At 38.2% G+C, this 24,145-nt stretch overlaps 1 protein-coding gene across 1 annotated transcript in view; it reads right to left on the reverse strand.

Annotated features, from left to right (window-relative positions):
* Window positions 1-78: 78 nt before the first annotated feature.
* The window catches only part of LOC134672891 (rootletin), a 66,029-nt gene continuing 41,962 nt past the window's right edge, over window positions 79-24,145 (reverse strand). Inside the window, exons 22-40 of the mRNA XM_063530842.1 lie at window positions 23,758-23,943; window positions 23,257-23,437; window positions 16,223-16,388; window positions 15,561-15,674; window positions 15,123-15,330; window positions 14,301-14,410; window positions 13,727-13,903; window positions 13,289-13,396; window positions 12,993-13,077; window positions 12,681-12,775; window positions 11,594-11,822; window positions 11,382-11,561; window positions 10,052-10,196; window positions 9,451-9,568; window positions 8,850-9,030; window positions 7,411-7,568; window positions 6,825-6,995; window positions 4,796-4,930; window positions 79-4,357 (exon numbers count right to left, since the gene is read on the reverse strand). Of these exons, the coding sequence (XP_063386912.1) occupies window positions 4,250-4,357; window positions 4,796-4,930; window positions 6,825-6,995; window positions 7,411-7,568; window positions 8,850-9,030; window positions 9,451-9,568; window positions 10,052-10,196; window positions 11,382-11,561; window positions 11,594-11,822; window positions 12,681-12,775; window positions 12,993-13,077; window positions 13,289-13,396; window positions 13,727-13,903; window positions 14,301-14,410; window positions 15,123-15,330; window positions 15,561-15,674; window positions 16,223-16,388; window positions 23,257-23,437; window positions 23,758-23,943 (2,855 nt within the window). The 3' untranslated portion in view covers window positions 79-4,249. The remainder of the gene's footprint in view (window positions 4,358-4,795; window positions 4,931-6,824; window positions 6,996-7,410; window positions 7,569-8,849; window positions 9,031-9,450; window positions 9,569-10,051; window positions 10,197-11,381; window positions 11,562-11,593; window positions 11,823-12,680; window positions 12,776-12,992; window positions 13,078-13,288; window positions 13,397-13,726; window positions 13,904-14,300; window positions 14,411-15,122; window positions 15,331-15,560; window positions 15,675-16,222; window positions 16,389-23,256; window positions 23,438-23,757; window positions 23,944-24,145) is intronic.

Raw genomic sequence — 24,145 nt, forward strand, 5'->3', positions numbered from 1 at the left:
ACGCCCGCAGCTCCCGTCACCAATCAAACGACACTTGGCTCGGAATTTTAATGGAATTTAATTGAATGAAACAACCAATTACCATCTACAACTATATTTATTAATCGGTGTAAAAGTTTTATAAAACGTGTCCCACATTATACAACAAAATCAAAATGTAGGTACAAATTGCTGATTAGTAAAAAACAATGGCAGTGATGTGGCGGGCATATGTCGACATTCTAGTAACATAAGAATTGACACAGTCCAGTGGAAATGAACACAGTATGCTAACTTAATCTAGGTACCTACTCGATAACTAAGCAATCTAATCTATGTATAATGCAAATAAGTGTCGGATTACAAGAAATTGCATTAAATGACAGTACTGTTGGCGCGCCCCGTGGAGTGAAACAAGGTCTAACGCTTAGACCGAGTGCACTCCGGGGCACGCGGCTCTTTCAAAACAAGGTCTTAAATGCAACATTTTGAAGTATAAAATTGGACATCAAAAGCTCGTGGATTCGCCTAAACCTACAATTGCTTTAGTACTTATATATCTATTGCATTTATATTTTTATCAAGGCACAGGAGCCGGGCCGCCGGCGTTTCGTGTTTATCTGTCGCTTAGCAGGCAATGGGGTCATCCACATCCTGGCGCGACGCTTTTATTTGTTATTGAAAGTTAACGAGTTCATTAACTGCATTGGTCAGCGAAAAACGGGGCGACGCATAATGGACGTGCGGTTATCAGTGCTGGTAATTTACTGCATGATAATGCTCGTGTATCGTGGAATTACAGAGATAGTGTGGCGCGCTGTGAGTAGGCAGACCTTTAGTAGGAACAACATGTATAAATATCAATATCAGTACCTATCATATTTGAAGTGAGTGAAGCTATGTGCTATGTGACACGAAATTCCCCATTTAGATACAATTTATGGATTCCCTATATTTGTATGCTTAGATAAACGTAAGGAAGGCGAAAATTTACAGAATTGATTTATTTAGACCGTTATTTCTGACTTAGGTACATAAAAAGATGTTTTTTTTTAAATAGGCAGACACATTACAATTGCAACTACATAAATTATTAAATTTATTTAAGTTTTAGGATTGTGAGAGGATAAACGTAATAAAAAAATAACTGTAGACTATGGATGAACCCATTGGTCACACCCAAGTATTCAAGGAAAACCGCTACTTTGCCATGCCTACTAAATTGACGCAATAGGTATAAGTACATATTAATAATAGTCAACAAGTATCGTCATTATATAGCTACTTAGTTTATAAATCACAAACATATCAAGCAATTTTAATGACATAACTAAGCTCTCATCATTGTTCCCTTACATCAAAACATTGCATTTTCAGATAAATTTACAATGCGTCAAGACATTTCTACCGATATTGTTGTGCGATTAGATACAAACCGATTTCCTATAAACTACAAGTTACTCACTAAGCAAGTCTGGATAGAAAACGTTCCAGTGCGTAGGTACCTACCAACATTTAAGACTAGATTTTTTTCCAATATGCATAATAAATAGATGGAGTCAAGGTAATGTAAAATACCTATATATAGGTAGGTAGCATGAACAGGCTGAAGATACCAACTAAAATAATTTCATAGTGATAATATTATTATTACAATACACGAAAAAACGTCTGGAATTCATAGGAACGGAAGCAATTAGATCACTCCTCGTATCTACGTCGTAATTTTGTGTTTTCCTTCCCATTCATTTAACAGTAACTTATCGATAGTAGACAGACAGTAACTTTGACGATTCTAAAAATGTTCTACTTCGTAATCATAACAAACCCAAACATTTCAAAAATGCGTACTATAGACCATGATTACATTATGAGTCACTCGGCAAACAAAATGATTTCCGTCAACTTCCGGCTGACCTTCAATGAGTCAGGGGTTCAAGTCATCAGTCGGTCAAGAATTGAATCACACGTTTTATCGCACATTTCGACGTCATTTTACTATCCTTGCAAGTGTGCACTTTGAATGGTTTTATTTTCACCGCACAATAAATCATATTTCAATAATTTTGACTAGGTACTTATACTATTGTACTTAGCCAGATAGTAGCAATGTCACACAAATGATATTTACAGAAATGGGCATTAGGTAAGTATCTCTAGAACGAGGCCGAAGCCGGTCTATTTCATGCGACCACTTAGTATCTAAACATGGTCAGAACCACATCATTAAAATATTTCGTTTTCCATCAGACTATAGTAATATATTAAAATAAAATAAACATTCTACAAGCAGTTTAGAGTATAGGTAGATTAATATATCTTAAGATATTGTCCTCTATAATATAATATATTTTTTAATATAAAGTCTAAGAAAAACTCGTGCTTTGAATTAGTTGATGTAATGTAGGTGGCGCTGTACGGCAGTTACTATAAAACATTATGGCGCCTTTTGTTTACAGATTCATCATCTTCAGCTGTCAAATTCTGGGGCACTGTTTTTTTCTTAGATTTTATCTTATTAAATCATATTTGATATAGTATAAAGTTTCTACATTATATTATATGATACGAGTTTCCTTCTAGATAAAAAAAAACTATATTTCAGTATTATCATCTTAATTCTCTTTGGTATTATCAAAGAGTACAGGGAACAATTAGTAAACTAAAATTGTTGTGAACTAAATAACCTTTTAAATTTAACGACATATATATACATACTTACTTAGACAAAGCTTGTGATTACACAAGTCCTAAATAAGCACGCAGTGTCAAACTTTTGAATAGCTTTTATATTTATTAATGAATTTAGTTTTCATTTAATGAGCATTTTCGTAAGATTCAGTGTAAATTTTGTACCAACCATAACTAGGTGTAAAAATGACCTTTTAGGTACGTCGCCGACAACTTTTCGGATTCCTCCATAAGTTAGCTTATTTTCCTATGAGTAACAAACTCGTACGTTCGTTACCATCTCAACATAATAATCCGGCCCGCCGACACCCAAGGAGCCAGGCTCCAGGGATTCAGCCCAACCCCCGGGCGCCGCCGGTGGCCCGCGCAAAAGTTTCTGAAGCGCAATATGGCCCTCAGGTAAAAAAGTTTGGAGACCCCTGTGTTAGGTAATACTTAACAAATATTAATTTTAGTGCATACTAATGGAATGGACTTAATGGTACGCCTCTGGGTACCTGTATCTTGACATTGGCACCAATTTCTTGAGCCAGTAATTATACCTTTTTCAATGAATCAGTTAGTAATTAGTCACATATCACACAACTTTAACGCACTAATTTTATATTGACTAGATAAATTGCTTCATAATACTGTTATTTACTATCTCACTTGATTATATCTTACATTAGCAAAATATTTAGGTACCTACCGTAAAATTAGCCTACTTTACTCCAAAATTAGAAATTATTATATTGTGGTAAGTTGATATATATGCCGATTTAAAGTATATCATCACTGTATCATCATATAATACAGAGAAATTACCCAGTGGGGAGTAAATTAGGGACATTTTACGGTAGGTAAATAATTCTTCATAAAATAAAATCTTAATTGTAAACAATAACTAATGATATTAACAATGCAAAAGATATGTTTCAATACTGTGTGTACATTTTATAAATGTTGAATCAAATAAACTAGTAAAAAGATGATGAATAAAAAGAATCTAAAATAGGTACGATCGGCAGCGCGTCATGAAACTTACGAATCCTTTAATTTTACACGTGAGACATCAATACATTTGATTTCGTACCGTATTTATATGGGTACAAATACGTTATTATTTTACGCAAAATTGCAAATCTGTTGCTGTTGTCCGCTAACAGAGTAAAAAATGTGAACAATGTAGCTATTCACCTCGGAACATTCGTCCGTTAGCACAGCGCGTGGAGCCCTAGATTCGTAACAACAAATGTTAGGAGATCAGCTAGAGTTGTGGCCAATCTACAATAGGATATCTTAAGTGAAATAGACCGACACTAGAGCCACAGAATAAATAATAGTATACTACAGTACAGAAATAACACTTCCTACAAAACCGAAGTTTGACAGCGATTCAGGGACGAATCATGTTGTCCCTTTCTAATGTATGGCACTATTTCTTTCGGCTATTTAGGGTTGTCAAGTTTCATTAATCTTATCGTGTCGTTGTGCACGCAATGGCGCGTCAAATTTTGCCAACCCTAATTGCTCGTAACATCGCTGAGCCGAGAGCGCCCGAAAGCTCCAGTTTCACCCCACTGGTAGAGCTATGGTTTTATTTGGAGCTGTCGTAGCTATCGTTGAGCGGCGGGAGGCTGTGCGCGAGCGTGCTGTCCAGCTTGCGCGCCTCGTGCTCCAGCGTGTACGAGTCCAGCGCCGGGTCCTGCGGAATAAGTCACGATTAAACAATAAAGCCAATTAATCTTTGATGCGCCAGAAAGTACCTAGACCGTCCACATATTTTGCAGTAGGACTACGCCGGGCCAACAAAACCGCCGTCTAGTCATTTTTTAACAATGACGGCGCTTAGATGTACGGAACAGCCACATCACTGTTCGAAAGAAGTCACATTTTATAGGTATTTGGGTCCGCAGTGTGTGACCGCGTTAAAACTCAAATATTCTAGATATTAACGGAGTAGTACCTATAATAAAATCTACTTCGAATTTAATCTAATTTTGAATGATTCACGGTTCGGGAGCTCAAAAACAATACAAAAGGTAATCACGGTCGATATAAGTCTAGTTAGGTAAACGCTATTCCCGGTTTTCATCCCTACACCCCGTTGGACGGTATCCAGATATATCTTGTATAAAATTACCTGTGAAACAGTACGTAGCGAGTCGCCAAGCGCGGAGCGAAGCCGCTGCACGTCGCGGGCGGCGCGCCCGCTGCGGGCCACGTAGCTTTGCCGCCGCCGAATCTCCGCCGACAGCTGGCTGCGCAACTGAGATGCCTGACACAAACATTTTACTTAATTATATGGTATAAGTTTACTCTGAAAATAGTAACCCCCTTATTCATAAACGTTTACTAAAGTTGACGAGCCGATAATAATCGTTTGTCCCATTCCGACGTATTGGTCGTGGTAAGATGGAAACGGACAAACAACTATTATCGGCTTGTCAACTTTAGTAAACGTTTAAGAATTAGGGAGTAAGTAAAATATTTTCGCATCATGTCGGAAAGGATATACTTATAGCTTTCCATCAGAGAGGAGTCCTCCTTATTGCACTTGAAGCATAAGGACCCTTCTGTGTTGGAAAGCCGCAATTTTTACTTTTTGAAATTAGTGCGCAAAAGTTTATTATACCTAATCATTTTAGGAGTTAAAATAGAGTGATACATATTTAAAAGCATTCATTTGGATTAGCTGTGTAATCTTTTGTATGTATTTAGTTGTTTTCCTCATCACAAATAGGGTAATTAATTCGCCAGTATCTGGCCGCCCTAAACTAAAAATGAATTCTATTCACAGAATTCATTTCAAAAATATAATTCAATTTAGCAATTTTCCGCTAACTTCGCTTTTAATGCATATAAGCGACGCACAGTATATGTAAGTACCCACGTAACGCATATTTCATGGTAGGCACATAGTATTTAGATTCCTGTTTAAAGGCTTCTGATGTTATTTCCTGATTCGAACCAGAATAGATGGTATATTTGTATCGAAGTGTGGTCTGTATATTTCCTTAAAATGGTGGGCTCCTGTAGGTAATAACAATACGAATTCCTTCGTAAGCACGTCATAGATCAGAGGTAACGTAATTACCCGGTGCTGTCGGGACTGGGAATTATATATTATGCCTAATGGTTTTGATGTCATGTCATGTCATGACATAGGTCATGACATGACATAGGTCGGAAAACAATAGGGATGATGACACATGTTGAATTTTATAACACAATCTAGTTAAATAGACAGAAAATGAGCATTTATCATTATGAGAATTAATTGGATACTTAAAAAATACATGGAAATGATAAACAATACATTTTAGGTTTTTTTTAACTTCCAAAAAGGAAAAAATAATTGTACCATTCGATTGCTTGCTTTTTATTATACTTAAAAAATTGTGTATTGTTAACTATATACCTAGTACATAAACGCAATATTTTACCGACAAAATTTCTATTTCCTTGTTAGGAGAGTTTTGCGAGTAGAGCACAAGTATATGTCCTACTTTTGATCCTCAAAACAAACCTGATCGATTACCATTAAAACATACTTGTCATATAGCCTATATAATAGGCTTGAAATGTAGTAATAATTTCCATAATGCTCTGTCTTAAATGGTACCTAGTAGCGTGTTGTATAAAATCAAAAGCGAAACTACTTTACCGATGCAACTTTTGCAAACTTTTTTCGAACGTAGGACGACTACGCATTTAATAGGCAAAATATTGACATAACTGTGGGTGTTTTAACCATTTGATCACCAAAGACGTCAAATGACGCGCGCGGTTACAGTGTAATACAGACCTCCATGCATTCCAATAAGGTTCAGTTACATACTGTATAGCGCTATACAGTATGTAACTGAACGAAAAGCAATTACTCAAACCCGTTAATATTTATGTCATACTAAGCAACTTTTACCATGGGACCAACTCATATCGCGAAAAAAAATTGACTCTCCAACGGGAGATTTCAACATCAGACCATATATTTTATATGAAACATCAACTTTTTTTCCGCGTTTTCGGGGTTGATCCTAAGTATAGTAAAAGTTGCTCAGTGTGACCTAAACATTAACGGGTTTGAGTAATTGCTTTTCGTTCAGTTACATGCTGTATTTAATAGGCGTGGCGTTTAAAGAATTAATGGCGTTTGTGAATATATGTACCTGGTTCTCGAGCCTGATGATCTGCTGCCGGTGACTGGCCTCTCTGGCTTCCAGTAGCCGTTCGGCTTGGAGGGCGGCCTGCCGGTAGTGATCGATATCTTCGCGCCGGCTTGGCGATGCCGTGGACAGGTCACTAAGGTAGCGAGTCCGCGCCAATTTTAGTTCTGCCTCCTAAAACATTTATTACATCGAGTTAAGGTTCAGTGATTTCATTTTTAGGACAAATATTTCAAAACACTGATTTAAACTTTCACGATTATTAAACATTATTAAATTGCACAACGGGACGGGACGGGACTTAAATATTTATTTTATTTTGTTTTTAGTATTTATTACTATAGCGACAACAGAAATACATCATCTGTGAAAATTTCAACTGGCTATCTCGATTCATGCGTTACAGCCTGGTGGCAGACAGACGGACGGACAGCGGAGTCTTTGTAATAGGGTCCCGCTTTACTCTTTGGGTACGGATCCATAAAGAGGTCAAATCGCGCTAAGGCATCTAGCGCTTAGATTCGAGTCTTCGTAGCAGATGGGGTCTAGTTAAATCCGGACCTAATCAAAAATAATATTTCTACCTTACCTTATCAGCGAGCTCTTTCTCCATGCGCCTAATCTTCATCTTGAGCTCTCTATTCTCCAGCTCCAACAAGGTGAGGTCGGCGCGGAAACTCTTGTCGTTGCATCCCGCGCTCAGGTTCGAGTCCTTGTAGCGCATCGAGTCTTTAGTCGAATCGGGACCTAAAAGTGAAGTTGGTCAGAAAAATATATGGATTTGGTGTTTTGAGGCACACATGAATAGCTACCTACTTTATATACCTATACATGTAACATGATAACCGCGGCTGCGCCCGCGCGATGCTTTTAGTCATTAAATGAATCCTTAACTTCCTACACGCGTTTATATTTCAGTTTCTATCCGCAACCCTGAATTAATTATATTATATACGTACCTACTACAAAAGTACGTACATTTGACATATCGTAAAACTTCAGCTAACCCATGGGGTACACACTTAGCGCCACTTGCACCATCTCACTAACCCGGGTTTCACCGGTTTACCGTTAAGCCAGTGTCAAATTGTATTGGTAACCATGGTAACTCTAGATTTAACCTGTTAACCCCGGGTTAGTGAATGGTGCAAGTGGCCCTTATAAAATATGTGGAAATATTTAGTAAGAAATGTTCCCACAGTTTTATAGGAAATACGTTGACATTGTAACTCTATTGTCTGCTCTAGTCTTACAATCCGAAATAAGCAACAGTAAGGGTGGTATTGCTATGCCGTGGATGCATGGAGGAAGAAGAAACAGCCTCTCACGTGGTGTTGGAATGCAGCGGATTGGCCCCATACAGGGCAAAACATCTCGGATCCCCGAGTGACCTCCCCGAGGTCCTACTCAACATCAAAGGTTTGATAGGATTCCTCGAGGAGCTGGGCTGGCAAGACTAGCCCACCCCCTATCACGCAAAATAGGCGCAAGACGTCGAGTTGCGGAAAATCGCCCGAGCTACAATACAATACAATACAAGGGTGGTATTCCACCTGTCCAATTTCTTTGTTCAATGTGAATGTGTATTTTGTCTCACATTTTCATCATCATCATATCAGCCATAAGACGTCCACTGCTGAACATAGGCCTCCCCCTTGGACCTCCATTCGTACCGATTGGAAGCGACCCGCATCCAGCATCTTCCGGCGGCCTTAACAAGGTCGTCTGTTCATCTTGTGGGTGGACGTCCTACACTGCACTTGCTAGTCCGTGGTCTCCACTCGAGCACTTTTCGACCCCATCGGCCATCGTCTCACATTTTGCTTAACGAGAAAGTGAGACGCAATGACATTAGACCACTATATTGGACAGATGGAATACCACCCTAACGTGTCAAAGTCATGCATAAGCCGTTCCATGGGTTAATTGGACCGTGACGTAACCAGTAAAACCCTTATTCTCGTCAGAAATAAGGACAAATATGTGTTTAAACAGCATAAGTGTAAAGTATATGCTAGTAATAATTACCGGAATCCAAATCCGAGTAGTAAACAGTCTTCTCGGTCCTGTCGTGGCTCTTACTGCGAAATGCCGAAGTCCTGTTCAGGCGGCGATCTGCCTCAACCTTACGGAGTGTCTCTTGGAGAGCATCGTTCTGAACACCAAATAATAAGAAATATTTTTCTATTGCAAGACATCGTAAATGTATTCATAGATTGTAATATTTTTCAATTACCTACATATAAAAAAGGAAATTCTGAAATCATATAATTGGATTTGGTATGGTTTACCCTATTTATTGATTTTCCTGGTATTTAGTGATATTATTAGTTGTTTAGCACTTCCTACTTTAATTTATGAATTATTTAGTTAAAGGCATAATTAGTGGACTAATGACAACAATGTCTAGTCAAGGTTAAAACTGTTCAACAAGATGATCAACGTTTTGAAAATTTCGAATTGCAATCTGGGGTTTCACGAAAATAGACCTCGTAGTTCCCAAGTACACTATACGTACCTATCTCTTACAATAATTGTATTACCTAATTGTCTGCCTATTTGGATTTCTAACTGCCTGCCCGTTTTTTTCTTTCTGTATTAATTGGAGATACTATGTATAAACGCTTGCCTTAGCCTTCAGTTCGTTACGCTCGCGTTGCAGCGCGTGCAGTTCTCGCTCAAGCTCGCTGTCGGCGCTCTCCTTACCGTCCCAAGTCGTCATACGGAGCTGCGACTCCAAGCCTGACCTGCACATCATTTTTATTTCGCTAGAGATTGTTAACAAGATTACATTTCCAAAAACTTAAACGATACGATCTTAGCCTATGGCGCCTAAACCGCGGGGCGGTCTGGTGCCAACCATAAGGCTGTCGGCGTAGGTAATACAGACAGTCACCAGCAATAAATGTCGCGCGATAAGAGCGCGTCACATATTTTTGCGGCCCTCGTTGTGTAACATATCATTGCAGGTGCTGTAGGTAGGTAGAGTACCAATTAGGACAGGCTGCGTTACGTGCTGAGAAATGAACGAGCCAGCCCTCTGATCACCGATGGAGCAGATGAGCAATTATTTACCATTATACTCTTGTTTGTAATATATAGTATGGTTTTTATCATACTTGTTCGTAATAGTATGATGGATTGATGAAAATCAAATGCAAACCAATTTTAATCGATAAATACGTGTACATTCACTTTTCGATAATCTTTCTGATATGAGTTATGTATACCTTTGCACTTCGACGTTGGATAGTTGCGTCGTGAGCCTGTGCACTTGATCCTCCAGTGTGCAGTTCAATCTCTTCAGCTCGACGAGCGCTGACTTCGCGCTTTCTAACTTCTCGCTCAGTACGCGACGCTCGTTCTCGCAATTGGCTGAAACAAATTTTATTTAAAGATCGGTTAAGATCGGTTTTCCTAGGATAGCGGTGCCGTCATATAGCGGCCGTCTACTAAATAATACGGCTAAATATGGATGTCGTAGTATTTGTATGGAGACGGCCGCTATATGACGGCACCGCTATCCTAGGAAACCAGAGCATAATCCTAAGATAGCGGTGCCGTCATATAGCGGCCGTCTCCATACTAAATAATACGGCTAAATATGGATGTCGTAGTATTTGTATGGAGACGGCGGCTATATGACGGCACCGCTATCCTAGGAAACCACAGCATAATCCTAAGATAGCGGTGCCGTCATATAGCGGCCGTCTCCATACTAAATAATACGGCTAAATATGGATGTCGTAGTATTTGTATGGAGACGGCGGCTATATGACGGCACCGCTATCCTAGGAAACCAGAGCATAATCCTAAGATAGCGGTGCCGTCATATTATAGCGGCCGTCTCCATACTAAATAATACGGCTAAATATGGATGTCGTAGTATTTGTATGGAGACGGCGGCTATACGACGGCACCGCTATCCTAGGAAACCAGAGCATATTGTCATGCTAGAATACCGTACACAGATTTTTTCCGCATTCTCATCCTTTTTGCTATCATAATAAATGTTTAGCCCTGAAGTTACATTAATGAAATTAGCGAATTAATAGAAAAAGTCTAAGATATAAGACTTAATCTCAGTCAGCTCCGCTCTGTACTCGGTCTCGCGTACTTTTCACAGCGATAGTGACAAACTGCTACATTGCACACTTTATAAAAGCGCAACAATCTATAAAAGAGCTATAGAACAGGGTAGAACTTGGCCTTAATGAACATGCGCTGAGTCTTGCTCAACTCAGCTCTGAGTTCTCTCTCGGCCTTTTGAAGCGACATCGACAGCTGCTCGATCGCATAACGTGCAGCTCGATCTTCTAACTAAAGCTAAAGACAATGGAAAACTCACCGATATTCTTCTGAATCTGCCTCAATTTGTCCATCGCATTTTGCTCGTTGTTCTTCGCCTCGTTGAGCATGCGCTGAGTCTTGCTCAGCTCCGCTCTGAGCACGCTCTCGGCAGAGGCGGCCTTTTGAAGCGACGTCGACAGTTGCTCCACCTTGCCCTTGAGTGACGTGCATCGATCATCTAACTAAAGCTAATGACAATGGAAAACTCACCGATGTTCTTCTGAATCTGCCTCAATTTGTCCATCGCATTTTGTTCCTTGTTCTTCGCCTCGTTGAGTATGCGCTGAGTCTTGCTCAGCTCCGCTCTGAGCTCGCTCTCGGCAGAAGCGGCCTTTTGAAGCGACGTCGACAGTTGCTCCACCTTGCCCTTGAGTGACGTGCATCGATCATCTAACTAAAGCTAAAGACAATGGAAAACTCACCGATGTTCTTCTGAATCTGCCTCAATTTGTCCATCGCATTTTGCTCGTTGTTCTTCGCCTCGTTGAGCATGCGCTGAGTCTTACTCAGCTCCGCTCTGAGCTCGCTCTCGGCAGAGGCGGCCTTTTGAAGCGACGTCGACAGTTGCTCCACCGTGCCCTTGAGTGACGTGCATCGGTCTTCTAGTGAGGCTATGGTGCGAGCGTAACCCTCGCAGCGCTCTTGGAGTTTCTGGAAAATGAGATTCATTGCAGATTTAAAATGCAAGGATATATATGTATGTATGTATGTATGTAAACACTTTATTGTACATAAGACAGGTTAAGATACAATTAAAAGAAAGTATACAATGTACAAAGGCGAACTATATACAGTGGGTAACTGGAAAAGTTTTTAAACCAGTATACCAGTAACCTTAGAACATTCAACAACTTGGTCTAAGCCAGTACCTAACCTAACTGCGACCATTTTAAAATCACGTTAGAAATCTGATGATTACCGTACACAATCATGGCTAATTCAGACATTTAGTCGCATATATAATATTTTAAACTTTCGCGTTTTGAATACATATTAACTCACATTATAGACGGGTCTAACGCGAATTATATTCAATTACCTTTATTTACCGACGTTTCGACACAGGTTTCACTGGTCGTGGTCGCGGCTGACTGATTGTCCCAGCAAAATGTCAAAACAGAGATTTGTGCATCTACCCGACGAAAAGTGTATGGAAAAGTTTGGGGTAGACATCACATTTTCAAACCACCCACCACACATAATGTTAATTATTGTCAATAGTCCGACACGCAACACTCACAATATCCACAAATAGATAATAATAGATGCACAAATCTCTGTTTTGACATTTTGCTGGGACAATCAGTCAGCCGCGACCACGACCAGTGAAACCTGTGTCGAAACGTCGGTAAATAAAGGTAATTGAATATAATTCGCGTTAGACCCGTCTATAATGTGAGTTAATATTTAGTCGCATATTTTTGTCCACGGGCCGTTGATTTATTTATAGTTAGAAGTTTTATCGCTCGTTCGTATTCTGATTCAGATATTTCACGGTTGAGTGTTTACCTTGAGCGCCTGGTCGCGGTCCCTGGCCGCGACGGCCGCGCGCTGCACGTCGCCCTCCAGCTGCGCGCGCCGCACGTCCAGCCGCGCCGCGCGCCCTGACAACAACCCCACCATTATTTGTTATACCGCTATTTATTTACTTAACCCGGGATCACCAAACTATGGCTCGCGTCCTGCAAAGGGAGCGGGAGAGCAAAATATATATGTTCTAAACGGACCGAATTATACTATTCGCGGTCAACACATTCTATTTTATTTATTTTGACTATACTAACTTAACTGGTACTATTAACAGTAGTTAATTAGTGATACCTTCAGCCGCTGCCAGCGCCTCCCTCAGTTGACCGACTTCTTGCACACGCTCCGCTAACTGTACGCGCAAATTCTCGCCTTTGTTCTGCAAAAACCACTTCAGTTATGAACTTCTAAAACTCTATAGGTAAATTTCATGCATGTTTTTTAAAATACACTCCAACAATTTTTTAAATAAAATATTACGAAATGTTTTATTTAAAAAAATTGTACATGTTTGACCTTTAGGTTTCTCAAAATCCTCATTCACAAATTAACTGCTATTTCGCAAGGTTATTTTATTTCTCAAGATTTACCTCGTTCTGAACCTTCTCTTCGGTAACGGAGCTAAGCGTGGCTTCTAGGCTCGTGATCTTGTCCCTTAGGTTGCTGATCTCCACAGTCTTAGACTGGACTGATTCATTCTGAAAATATTTTAATTTATCAATCTATTTACACTATATGTCATTTTAGCGAGTTGAGATATTAGTGACTGAAGTTCGGTCGAGTTTTATCGAAAAACAAAGTATACTAAAGTTCAGTTGACCGTGATACTCGTAGTTTTTCTTACAGTTCTTACATTAACTTACGATGATTTTAATTTATCAGTCCAGTATGCTACGCGTCCTGGCCTAGCAGGTTCTGCAAGCGAGCCTTCTCTTCCTGCACTGAGCGGAGATTGGAAGTAATCGACTACAGTTTATTGACCTTGCCTGTTTGCCTTCTAGAATTATGAAGTAATATTATCGGTTTACCAGTCCAGTAAGCTGCGCGTCCTTCTGTCCCAGCAGGTTCTGCAAGCGAGCCTTCTCTTCCTGCACTGTGCGGAGGTTGGAAGTGATCGACTGCAGTTTGTTGTCACCCTTGCCTTGCTGCTCGCTAGCGTCTTTGAGTTGCTTCTTCAAGGCGGCTACTTGAGTTTTGTAGTCATCCTATTAAATGACAGATTTTTTTAAATAAGTAATTTTGTTTCGCCCCCATTAAGCGCAGAAGTGATAATATAAAAAACTTAGAGGATATAACCAAATGGAGACGCCATGTCTGTAATTTTCGGTACAAAATAGTCTGCCGAATTTTGCGGGGTAGAGGCACGTCAAATGTATGCGTAACGTAAAAATAGCCATGTCAGATAAACGTCAGTCCATACAATGTGTATGACCATTGGCCGCATATTTTCGACAGAGGGGAACGCCTGTAAATGGCTACTCCGTTATATCCTCTAAGAGAAAAAGGGATAATTACGTTGGAAAAAGAAGGAAGCAGGAAAGAGCTGCTTCCCTCAACTTACTCGTACCTCTGTTTCAATAAACAATGTCACAACGAACTTACCTTCTCCCGTTCAATCTGGCACACTTCGTGCATGAGGTTGCGGACGCCTTTCTTGACGAGCTCGGGGTCCACGTCGATGATTTCGTTGCGGTCTTCCGAGTGGTCGCGACCTGTGGATCGTATGCTCAACATAAATAAATGAAGCGTTCATTGGGCGACTGGGTAGTTTGTTGTAAGCTACGATTTTATAGACAGATTTAGGCAAAATTTATATTTCAATAATTCATAAAATTTTGTTATTAGAAATACCTACCAAGTGAATAGAAGGTTACTTTTACGAGCTTTTCTTTAGTGTCCGTTCGGCGTGTCAACGGCGTATTTTTCACACTAACGTCTTGTTCTTATAAAATTTCCTACGCGACATAATGTTAACGTTGGCTCGAGCACGTGACGCTGATGCGCAAGAAACGACGCTCAGTGCCCTGTTTATCAAAAGCTTGTAACTTGTAATACAAGTGGAAGTCCCTTTCTAACAAAAGCTGTCAAAAAGTGACATCCGCTTGTATTACAAGTTACAAGCTTTCGATAAAAAGGGCACAGATCTCAGGGAGTAAGGGGCTGTCCATAAATTACGTCATCGATTTTTGACGATTTTGGACCCCCCCCCCCCCTATAATCATCCAAAAATCATGCTTCAAATGACCCCATTTCCTCCTACTTCATGCTACCGTCATCCGATGTCCAGACCCCCCCCCCCCTAATTTAAAATGACGTAATTTATGAATAGCCTCTAACCGGTCGTACATACTCCAGGCTGACGCCATAAATGTATGGCAGTCGGCGAGCGTGCACTCAGCATTACAGTTCCAGTAGGTAGAGTACCTCGGTGCGGGCTGTAGCGGCGCGCGGGGCTGGCGAGGCGGCGGCGCGCGGCGGCGTGCACGGAGCCGTCGGGCTGCACGCCGCACACGCGCCGCAGCGTGTGCGCGATGGACGACAGCTTGGCCTCCGCCTCGCGCTTGCCGTGCTCGCACTGCGCCAGCGACGCCTCCAGCGCGCGGCAGCGCCCTTCGCTGCCGCCGAGACGGGCCTGGACACAATTTTCACATTCGATAAATATTCATAAAAATTACGCGCCCATATTTTTTAGCCTTTTATTCCTTAAATATATAATACTACATTTAATTTTTATTGTATTTCAAATTTAAGGACGCCTTTTGGTTATAGGCCTCCTCCAATCCTTTCCAGTATATATTTTTTGCATCTTCATCGGGCCAATATAATCATGTAAAATAAAAAATATGATTCGTAAAAAATTACCTTCAACTCCTGGATCTGCTGCGTAGCGTCGGCGAGACACACTTCGAGATTATGTTTAAGTTCCTCGAGGCGGCGCTCCTTGGAGCGGCAGTCTTCCAAACGTAGAACGAGTTCCTGAGAGATAGTTGCAAATTTTATTAGAAATTAAGTACCTAAGGACCTACCCTACCTACCTATTCAAAGTATCGGATAAAATATATAATTTTTACAAGAAATAAGTAAATATTACGATAATTTCGACACAATATTAGGTGTAACTGGTGTAAGTAATTACACATAGCAGCATATTTAAAATTATACAACTTGTTGGTTTCTTCAAGCGCACATAGCTGATTTAGACGGCGCACGAACTCGCATGCGATTTTAGTTACATTGCGGACTGTTGGTTACGTCCAATTCAAGTGACCGATCAAAACCCGCAATGTAATGAAACCCGCATACGAGTTCATCGTCTAAATGAGCCCTAAATTCAGCTCAATATTGCCATCACTTCCACAGCCCTCTACAAATGTGTAACCCCCTTATTCATAAACGTTTACTAAAGTTGACAAGCCGATAATAATCGTTTGTCCCTTTCCATCATATCAATACGTCGGAAAGGGACGAACGATTATTATCGGCTTGTTAACTTTAGTAAACGTTTATGAATAAGGGGTAAGTACCTGGTCCCTGGCGCGGCAGGCCTCCTCGAGCTCGGCGCCGCGCTGGCGGCCGGCGGCCAGCTCGGCGCGCGCGGCGCCCAGCAGCGCCTCCAGCTCGGCGCCGTGCCGCCGCGCCGCCGCCGCCTCGTTAGCCGTCCTCTCACGCTCCTCGCACTCGTTCTGAAGTCTACAAAAAAAACAACAGGTTACACTCCGGGAGTGAAAACTCAATGACTAGTCCAAAATGTCTGCAGCACTATGTATAATTGACCCATTCTCCTTTCTAAAAACTTTAGTTCCGAAATTGCTGGCCAGTGACCTTAAATTAGTAGCGTGAATTGTTTAAAATTCGAATAGAAATTGTAAAGTTACCTTGCAGACCTCGCATCTAAATATATTTGGTCATGATATTTTGAGTTTCATTCACCAGTACTAGAGTTCACTTTTATTAGCGATTTCATCAAGATGTAGCTTTATTGAATTATATTTGAGTGATATAAAGTTAGAATGTAACTGTGAGATCCTCGTATTTCAGCCCGTACAAGATTAGACCATTGAGCTTTATTGCTTAATATAAAAGTCCAGTTTTAAATAATTGACCTGATTATGATACGTTATGACTAAAGTTCTTTGGTGAACAACATTGTCCGTGACACATGACGTCAGCGTTACGTTACGCGTTACGCTGAATCGAGTTTATCATTTTTTCCCCACTGTACGGTGAGTAGGCACATGACGTGTTGGGTATTAGGGTCAACACGTCATGTGACATTTAGGTGACATTTAATAAATAGAAAATATATTTAATAAAATAAACAATAATTCTAAGTACATTTCATAAAGGTCACCTAAATGCCACTCACGTAGGCCACTAGTATATAAGCACCAATTTACTCAATAAAGGAGTTCAGTATTCAGCAGACTTTCATAGTATTATTTGCTACCCGAACGCTCCACATTACATGGCGACCCTGCCAGTGGAACTGCTCAGCAGTTCTGGTATCACCACCTTCGGAATCGTCTAAGTTGCGCCGCCCAGCCATTCAGCCAGCCAGCCAGCCACCCAGTCAACCAGCAAGCCAGCTAGCCAGCACCACTAAGCACAGCACTAGACCGCGTCACGCAGCTACGACCCTGAACAACTATGGAACCGAGCACAGCTTCAGCCCAGAGCGGCAATAAGATCACAGTAACAATAACGGTAAACACTGATGGACAGCCTACAAGAACAGCACAATGGACAAGGAAGCAGCCACATACCCGCCATCGACCCCAACCGCCAACCCCGCCAGTACAGCGTACTCAGCAATACCACCAAGCCAACACGTCAAGGAAGAAGAATAAAGGGCGAGCCACACGCCACATCCAAGCGACCATAACCACCAATAATACTTCAATAGAAGATCAGGATGAAGACTGGACAAAGGTACCCACATCAAACTAAATAATCTTCTTTAAACATTTTTTTTTTCTCTTTTCTCGAAAATTATCATTAAATATAATCTATGCATCAAATCTATAATCTTAATAATGTATAAACTATTCTTTAAACATGCAGATATTGCAGATACGTCTATGAGCGATATTTCAAATTCTACTATCTATTAATTTATTAATTATAATTAATTTACGATTACTACTTGATGACGAAAAGCAAAACATGAATATATGTTAAAAAAATATATATTCACCAGTTGACCACAAGTAATTAATTTTAAAGTACATCCGAACGAGTCCAAGTAATTGCCGAAATATAATAAATTTAAATAATACCTACTTAATATTTAACATAAAAAAAAACCCAGTAAAAAAAAATATATATAATTATGTACGTATAGATAACATTAAATATCAAAAACTTGTTAAACTAAAACAATTAATAACGCAAAAACATTTTCTGATATCCATCAATAATTTCAACCAGTGCATCATTCGTTAATTAAAACAAATAAACAAAAATTTAAACAAACAATACACATATAACGCGTCGCATGGTTAACTCAAAAAACTTTACACAATCAGCAACATTAAATATCAAACACGGGGGTGCATTCCATTATTCCCATCTTTGCAATTAACGTATATTATATATTTTAAAGACTATAAAAGAAATATAAAAAAAAACACCCGTTACTAACAATAACACTAACATTAACATCATAATATCATTATTTAGCTTCGTTAAAAACAAAACAACCCACTAACCCCACTAACCAACCACCTCCCACCACTAACACTAACAAACTAACCTAACATTTCAAAAACCTACTAACCCACTACTACCCACCACTTACCCTAACAAACTAACCTAACATTTCAAAACCCCACTAACCCACTAATAGCCAACACTAACACTAACAAACTAACCTAACATCTCAAAACAAAACCTATTTCCCAACATAAAGACAAAACCACTAACAAACAAACCTAACAGTAACTTTGACTAACTGACAAACACTAGAATCTACTATTCCACACATTAAACAACATCACTTATGGTCTATTCAAATTATTATCCAATTTAACGTTCAAAAATTTAGCTTTCACACCATTTGGTTTTCAGTAGGTAACATATTTAATACATTTTTGCAAATGCCCTCTTAAAAAATTAAAAAAAAAAAACCTAATCAAATCATTTCACTATTGCAATTTTATTAACCAAACAAACTTTTATTGGTAAAATAGAAGTATTTTACATGTCAACAATTTATTCCTAAATACAAAACACATTAATATTTTATACATGAAAACATTGCTTACACAGAATATCATTATTATATTAGGACTAATAATTTCAACTTATAATAATTTCAATATATTATAAACAATTCATATATTTAAATAATTTTATTTTATATATTTAAATACCTTTAATGCGATTTATAATCTATTTCTTTTTAAATTATTATTACTATCCACTCAATTTAAAAATTTGACATCATTTTTTTTTTTAATTAATAGTATAGCTTATTACTATGACATGTCATGGTTATCGTCAATCAAAATGTATAGCCAATCTGAGTAATTTTTTTTTTCCTATAGTAAATAAATAACATTCTTACATTAACTTACATTTATATATCAATATTATTCAAGCCACGAATCTACTACTTAACTAATTAATTATTGCATAAAAATAAGAAAATACCATCGGCCACTCACCACTCTCATATCCTTATAATATTCAAATATAAAGAATAATACAAAAATTAAATTAGATCATTAATATTCACATCTAATTAATTGCCAATAACAACAAAACATACAAAGTAACACATAACAACACTAAATACTAATCTATTTAAAAATACGATTAATGGAATGCACCAGCCTTGTGAAGGCCGCGTCACGCGTACTCGTCATACGTCACCCAATACGGATGCAACACATGCTATGTCATCTTAAATTTCGAGTACATAAATTAAGGAAAAAAAAAAGCAATAAACAGTTCATACATTTGACGCATTATTAGAGTTTTAAACTAAAAAATTATTCACAACATATGATAGGACAAATCTAAACATCACATTGAAAGAGCTAAATCAGATAAGTGTTGCAACCAACAATTAGCCTGATCAACTAAAAGTTATTGTGACTCTTATATGCTTTAAGTTTTCAAAATGATGATTTCCTTTCAAAACGGGGTAGCTCGTGGAAATAAATAATGTAAGCAAGGTACACCAGGATACAACCAGGCAATAACCCTTGAAACCTAAACAATTCGAGCGAGCTCTCAATTGCAGCGGTCCTTGGGCACACGGAAAGGTTTTTTGTTGTTCCGATGTGTGAAAACAACTGTCTGGCAATGCATATTACGCGTAATATGTATCAGCGCGCTATAATAAATAATAAATTTTTGTATCCTTAATAAATATGTTGTATGTAAAAAAGGTCGGCCGACCGAGAGCGCTATTGAAAGGCGCTGTGTACTTTTTAAAAGACAGGTGACAGGTATCACAAAGTCAGCTTACATTATTAGGTCACAATGCAGACATTACAAAATGGCTCATTGGCGATCAATTCCTACAATAATAAACAAATTTTCCACAAATCACGAGCAAACTAAATTCTAAAAAAAATAAAATAATAATAAATGAAAACCCCAGGGAAAATAATAGACACTATAACACAGAAAAACATTTTTTTTTTACAAGCACTGAATCCTTGAGACATCATGATACGGTCGAGTTACCTAGCATGAAGGTCCTTGGACACATAGTATGTTTATTAATATAAACATGTGTTAAAAACAGCCTGTAAAAAATATATATATACCTATATACATACAAATATCAAATATAGCATTATACTCAATAAATAAATAAAATCAACTATAAATCAAAATAGAAAAGAAAATAATTAATTAATACAATAGATGATATACTAAATATATTTATGAATAAAACTAAATTAAGACAAATAACATTAATTATAAAAAAAAAACGTAATACCAACATTAAATAAATACCTATAATTGATAATACAGTGATAATAATAAACAAATCAATTAAAAAAAAAACGAACTTAATTAAAATAAGTTAAATTAATGCAAAAAAAAATCATACGTGTAAAATATAAATACAATACAAATACACTTTGTATTGTGTCCATAATATGTATAATAATAAGTTAATGACCAGTTTACTTGTCAAAGAGAATTCTCAAAGATACCTAACAACCTATTTGCCATACCTATAATAGGTCAATGTATAAAAAAAAAACAAACAAACATAAAATAAATAAAATAATACAAATAATAAAATAATAAAGTATTATATTATACTACAATACGAGTTTTTCGTCATCAATGTAGAAAAATCATTTTTAACCACATAGTCATTAATGTTATTATTACCCAATGTATAAAAGAGCCATATACTATTATTTAAAATCAGTGAACAAATATTAGCATTAAGTAAGAACAGATTGTAAAATAAAAAACCCCCAGTCATACAGCACTAAAATAAAACAACACACATATTAATGCAACCATTACATAGTCAATGACATATTATAAAAATTATATATCAAATTCTCAAATTATTATATTTTTCGGCATCTAAAAATATCAATTTACACTAAACCGTAATTTTATATAACAAATAAGACCCAATTTATAATTTTAACCCTTATTCCCTAGAACTTAAGTATAGATCGCAAAAGTCCCAGGAGGACGCTAGACATAATTTAATTAAGACAAAACAAGTTAAAAAACAAAAATATACAAAAAACAAAAAAAATATATATAAAAAAAAAAACATTCATGTAACTATAACGTAGGAGACTTAATATTAAAAAAAAAGGAAGATAGAGATAACATGGACCCAGTATACACGGAACCCTACACAGTAGCACAACACCAAGGTCAAACATTAAAATTATTAGTATCAGGAAAAGAAAACATTGCACACCAAAACAGAACAAAGCACTATTACCATTAAAACTCACCTCTTCGGCACACCAGACACGAGAAACACATACACACACAAACACACAAGTCAAATTCAAACGTAATTGCAAGTTCCATGATCGACACAAATCCGCGAAGTAAGCGACAGAACTGATCTAATAATCTAACAATCCACATTTCTTATTTTACAAAATGCAATTTAAAACCGATCACATTTAAACTTACCAAGCCGACAGAATCCATAAAAGGATCTCCATCTTCCTTATTAGAACATAAGAAAGCAAGCAACGCATTGTTTACAGTATTATATCTAATGTCACATAGGAATAATTGTAAGACACATACTAAATGTCAATACCGCACTTTTAGCTATAAGATAAATATAGTCATGTAACCTTTTAGGATAATTAATAGCAGAAATAGCAGAATAAGCAAAATAATAAACAACGACACCAAGGTGTTTATTGTAATTAAATAGCAAAGTAGAAATACGTAACGGGAAGTGAAAAGCAAGTATTGTAATTACATTTAGAATATAAAGTAGATAATTTTAAGAACCTATTAATCTGTCATATGTTTACCAATTTTTTATTTTTTATTTATTATATGTTAAGTGAAATATTTCCAACATTGTAAACCTTTAATTGTTTAAACCGTAATTTATCTTTAATCAACTTATTAAAATGATCCGTTAAATTATTTTATTTAACAATAGATACCTAATTAAAATCATATTCTAATTAATATTTAAAATAACCTTGCTTGTTTCTTTTTTTTAAAGGTAGCTTTAGTGTCTTTATTTGTATGTGCATATACGTTTTGTTTTAGATTGTAAGGTTGGCATGTATTGGAATATTTTGAAATTAATGTCTTAGATTAAGTTATTATGTACACTGAAATTACGACAAAAATATATTGTAACCTATTTTTGTCTCAAAAAAAAACGGGGAAGGTGTACGGTGAGTAGGCACATGACGTGTTGGGTATTAGGGTCAACACGTCATGTGACATTTAGGTGACATTTAATAAATAGAAAATATATTTAATAAAATAAACAATAATTCTAAGTACATTTCATAAAGGTCACCTAAATGCCACTCACGTAGGCCACTAGTATATAAGCACCAATTTACTCAATAAAGGAGTTCAGTATTCAGCAGACTTTCATAGTATTATTTGCTACCCGAACGCTCCACATTACACCACCTCAAAAAGTGATCAGCGCCGCTAAAGAAGTTTTCACTTCAAAAAGTTGTCCGAAAACAGTTTACTGCGAAAGTCGCTACTAAATGCATTCATTATTTTCGGACACTAAAAGCAATCTCTAGAGGGATACCATAGGGGGGATCGGCTCTCTATGGGGGAGAGGGGGTTTTCTTCAAGAACCAGTTTTTGAAAGAGTTACAAAAGTAATCGCAAAACAATCTCAAATCGTTTTTAGGCTACATATTGCTTCAGCTGACAAACGCATAGAGCGCCCGTAATCAGCGGTATATAATATCTACGTATGCGCGGGTCTTCTGTATTGATATCAAAAGGTGTTATATTCCCATGCGTTTAACTGTAAAATACTAGATCGATGAACTTTGCTCCTCTCGTTTCCATATGCCGCATCTGCAAACTAAGTAAAAACAACCGTATGCACCTAGACTGAAGCTCCTTTATGTCATGGTTGGCTTGCTCCAGCGCGGCGCGTTCTCTCTTTAACTGCGCCTCGGTGGCTTTCAACTCTCGTGTCACGTGTTCCCCGCCCGTTTCAGATTCCTTCAGCATATTCTGAAGGCGCGAGAGCTCCAGCTCCAGGGATGATCGGTTTTCTTCGAGTGCTAGAAGATAAACAATATGTGGTAAATGAAGTTCGACGTCTCTAAAGATTGGTTTTCCCAGAATAGCGGTGCCGTCATATAGCGGCCGTCTCCATACAAAATAATACGGCTAAATATAGATGTCGTAGTATCTGTATGGAGACGGCCGCTATAGGACGGCACCGCTATCCTAGGAAACTAGAGCATAAGTGCCACTGCCGGTTGCCGACCGCTGATCTAAGGGATTGGAGAAACAGTCTGGGACTAAATTAGTTACTGGAGAAAGGCATAGAAAGAGAGTGGACAGCGTATTTCAAATGCTGAAAAAGGACAAGACTCACTGGCCACGCTGTGCACGGCCTCGTCGCGCGCGCGCGCCGCCTCGCGCCGCTCGTGCTCGGCGCGCTTCACGTGCTCGCGCAGCTCGCGGCAGCTGCTGTTGTACTTGTCGCGCTCCGCCGCGCAGTTGCTGAGCTGGCGACGCACGTCGGTCAGCTCCTTGCGGAGACTTTCGGACTCGTTCTCAACTGAAATATAAAAGAGACGTGTATAATATTTGCTGATTGTCATTAAATGTCTGTTTGAACAGATATTTAACCCTTTACCTACGGGCCCTTGAATGACCCGGCACCGCCCAATACGGGCATGTTAGCGGTTAGGCATAATTTCATTTATGTACTTGTAACTTTTGAAGTATTACAGCTACACACTTGAAACTTCACAAACACA

This window comes from Cydia fagiglandana, chromosome 2 (genome assembly GCF_963556715.1).
Source record: "Cydia fagiglandana chromosome 2, ilCydFagi1.1, whole genome shotgun sequence".
Lineage (NCBI taxonomy): Eukaryota > Metazoa > Arthropoda > Insecta > Lepidoptera > Tortricidae > Cydia > Cydia fagiglandana.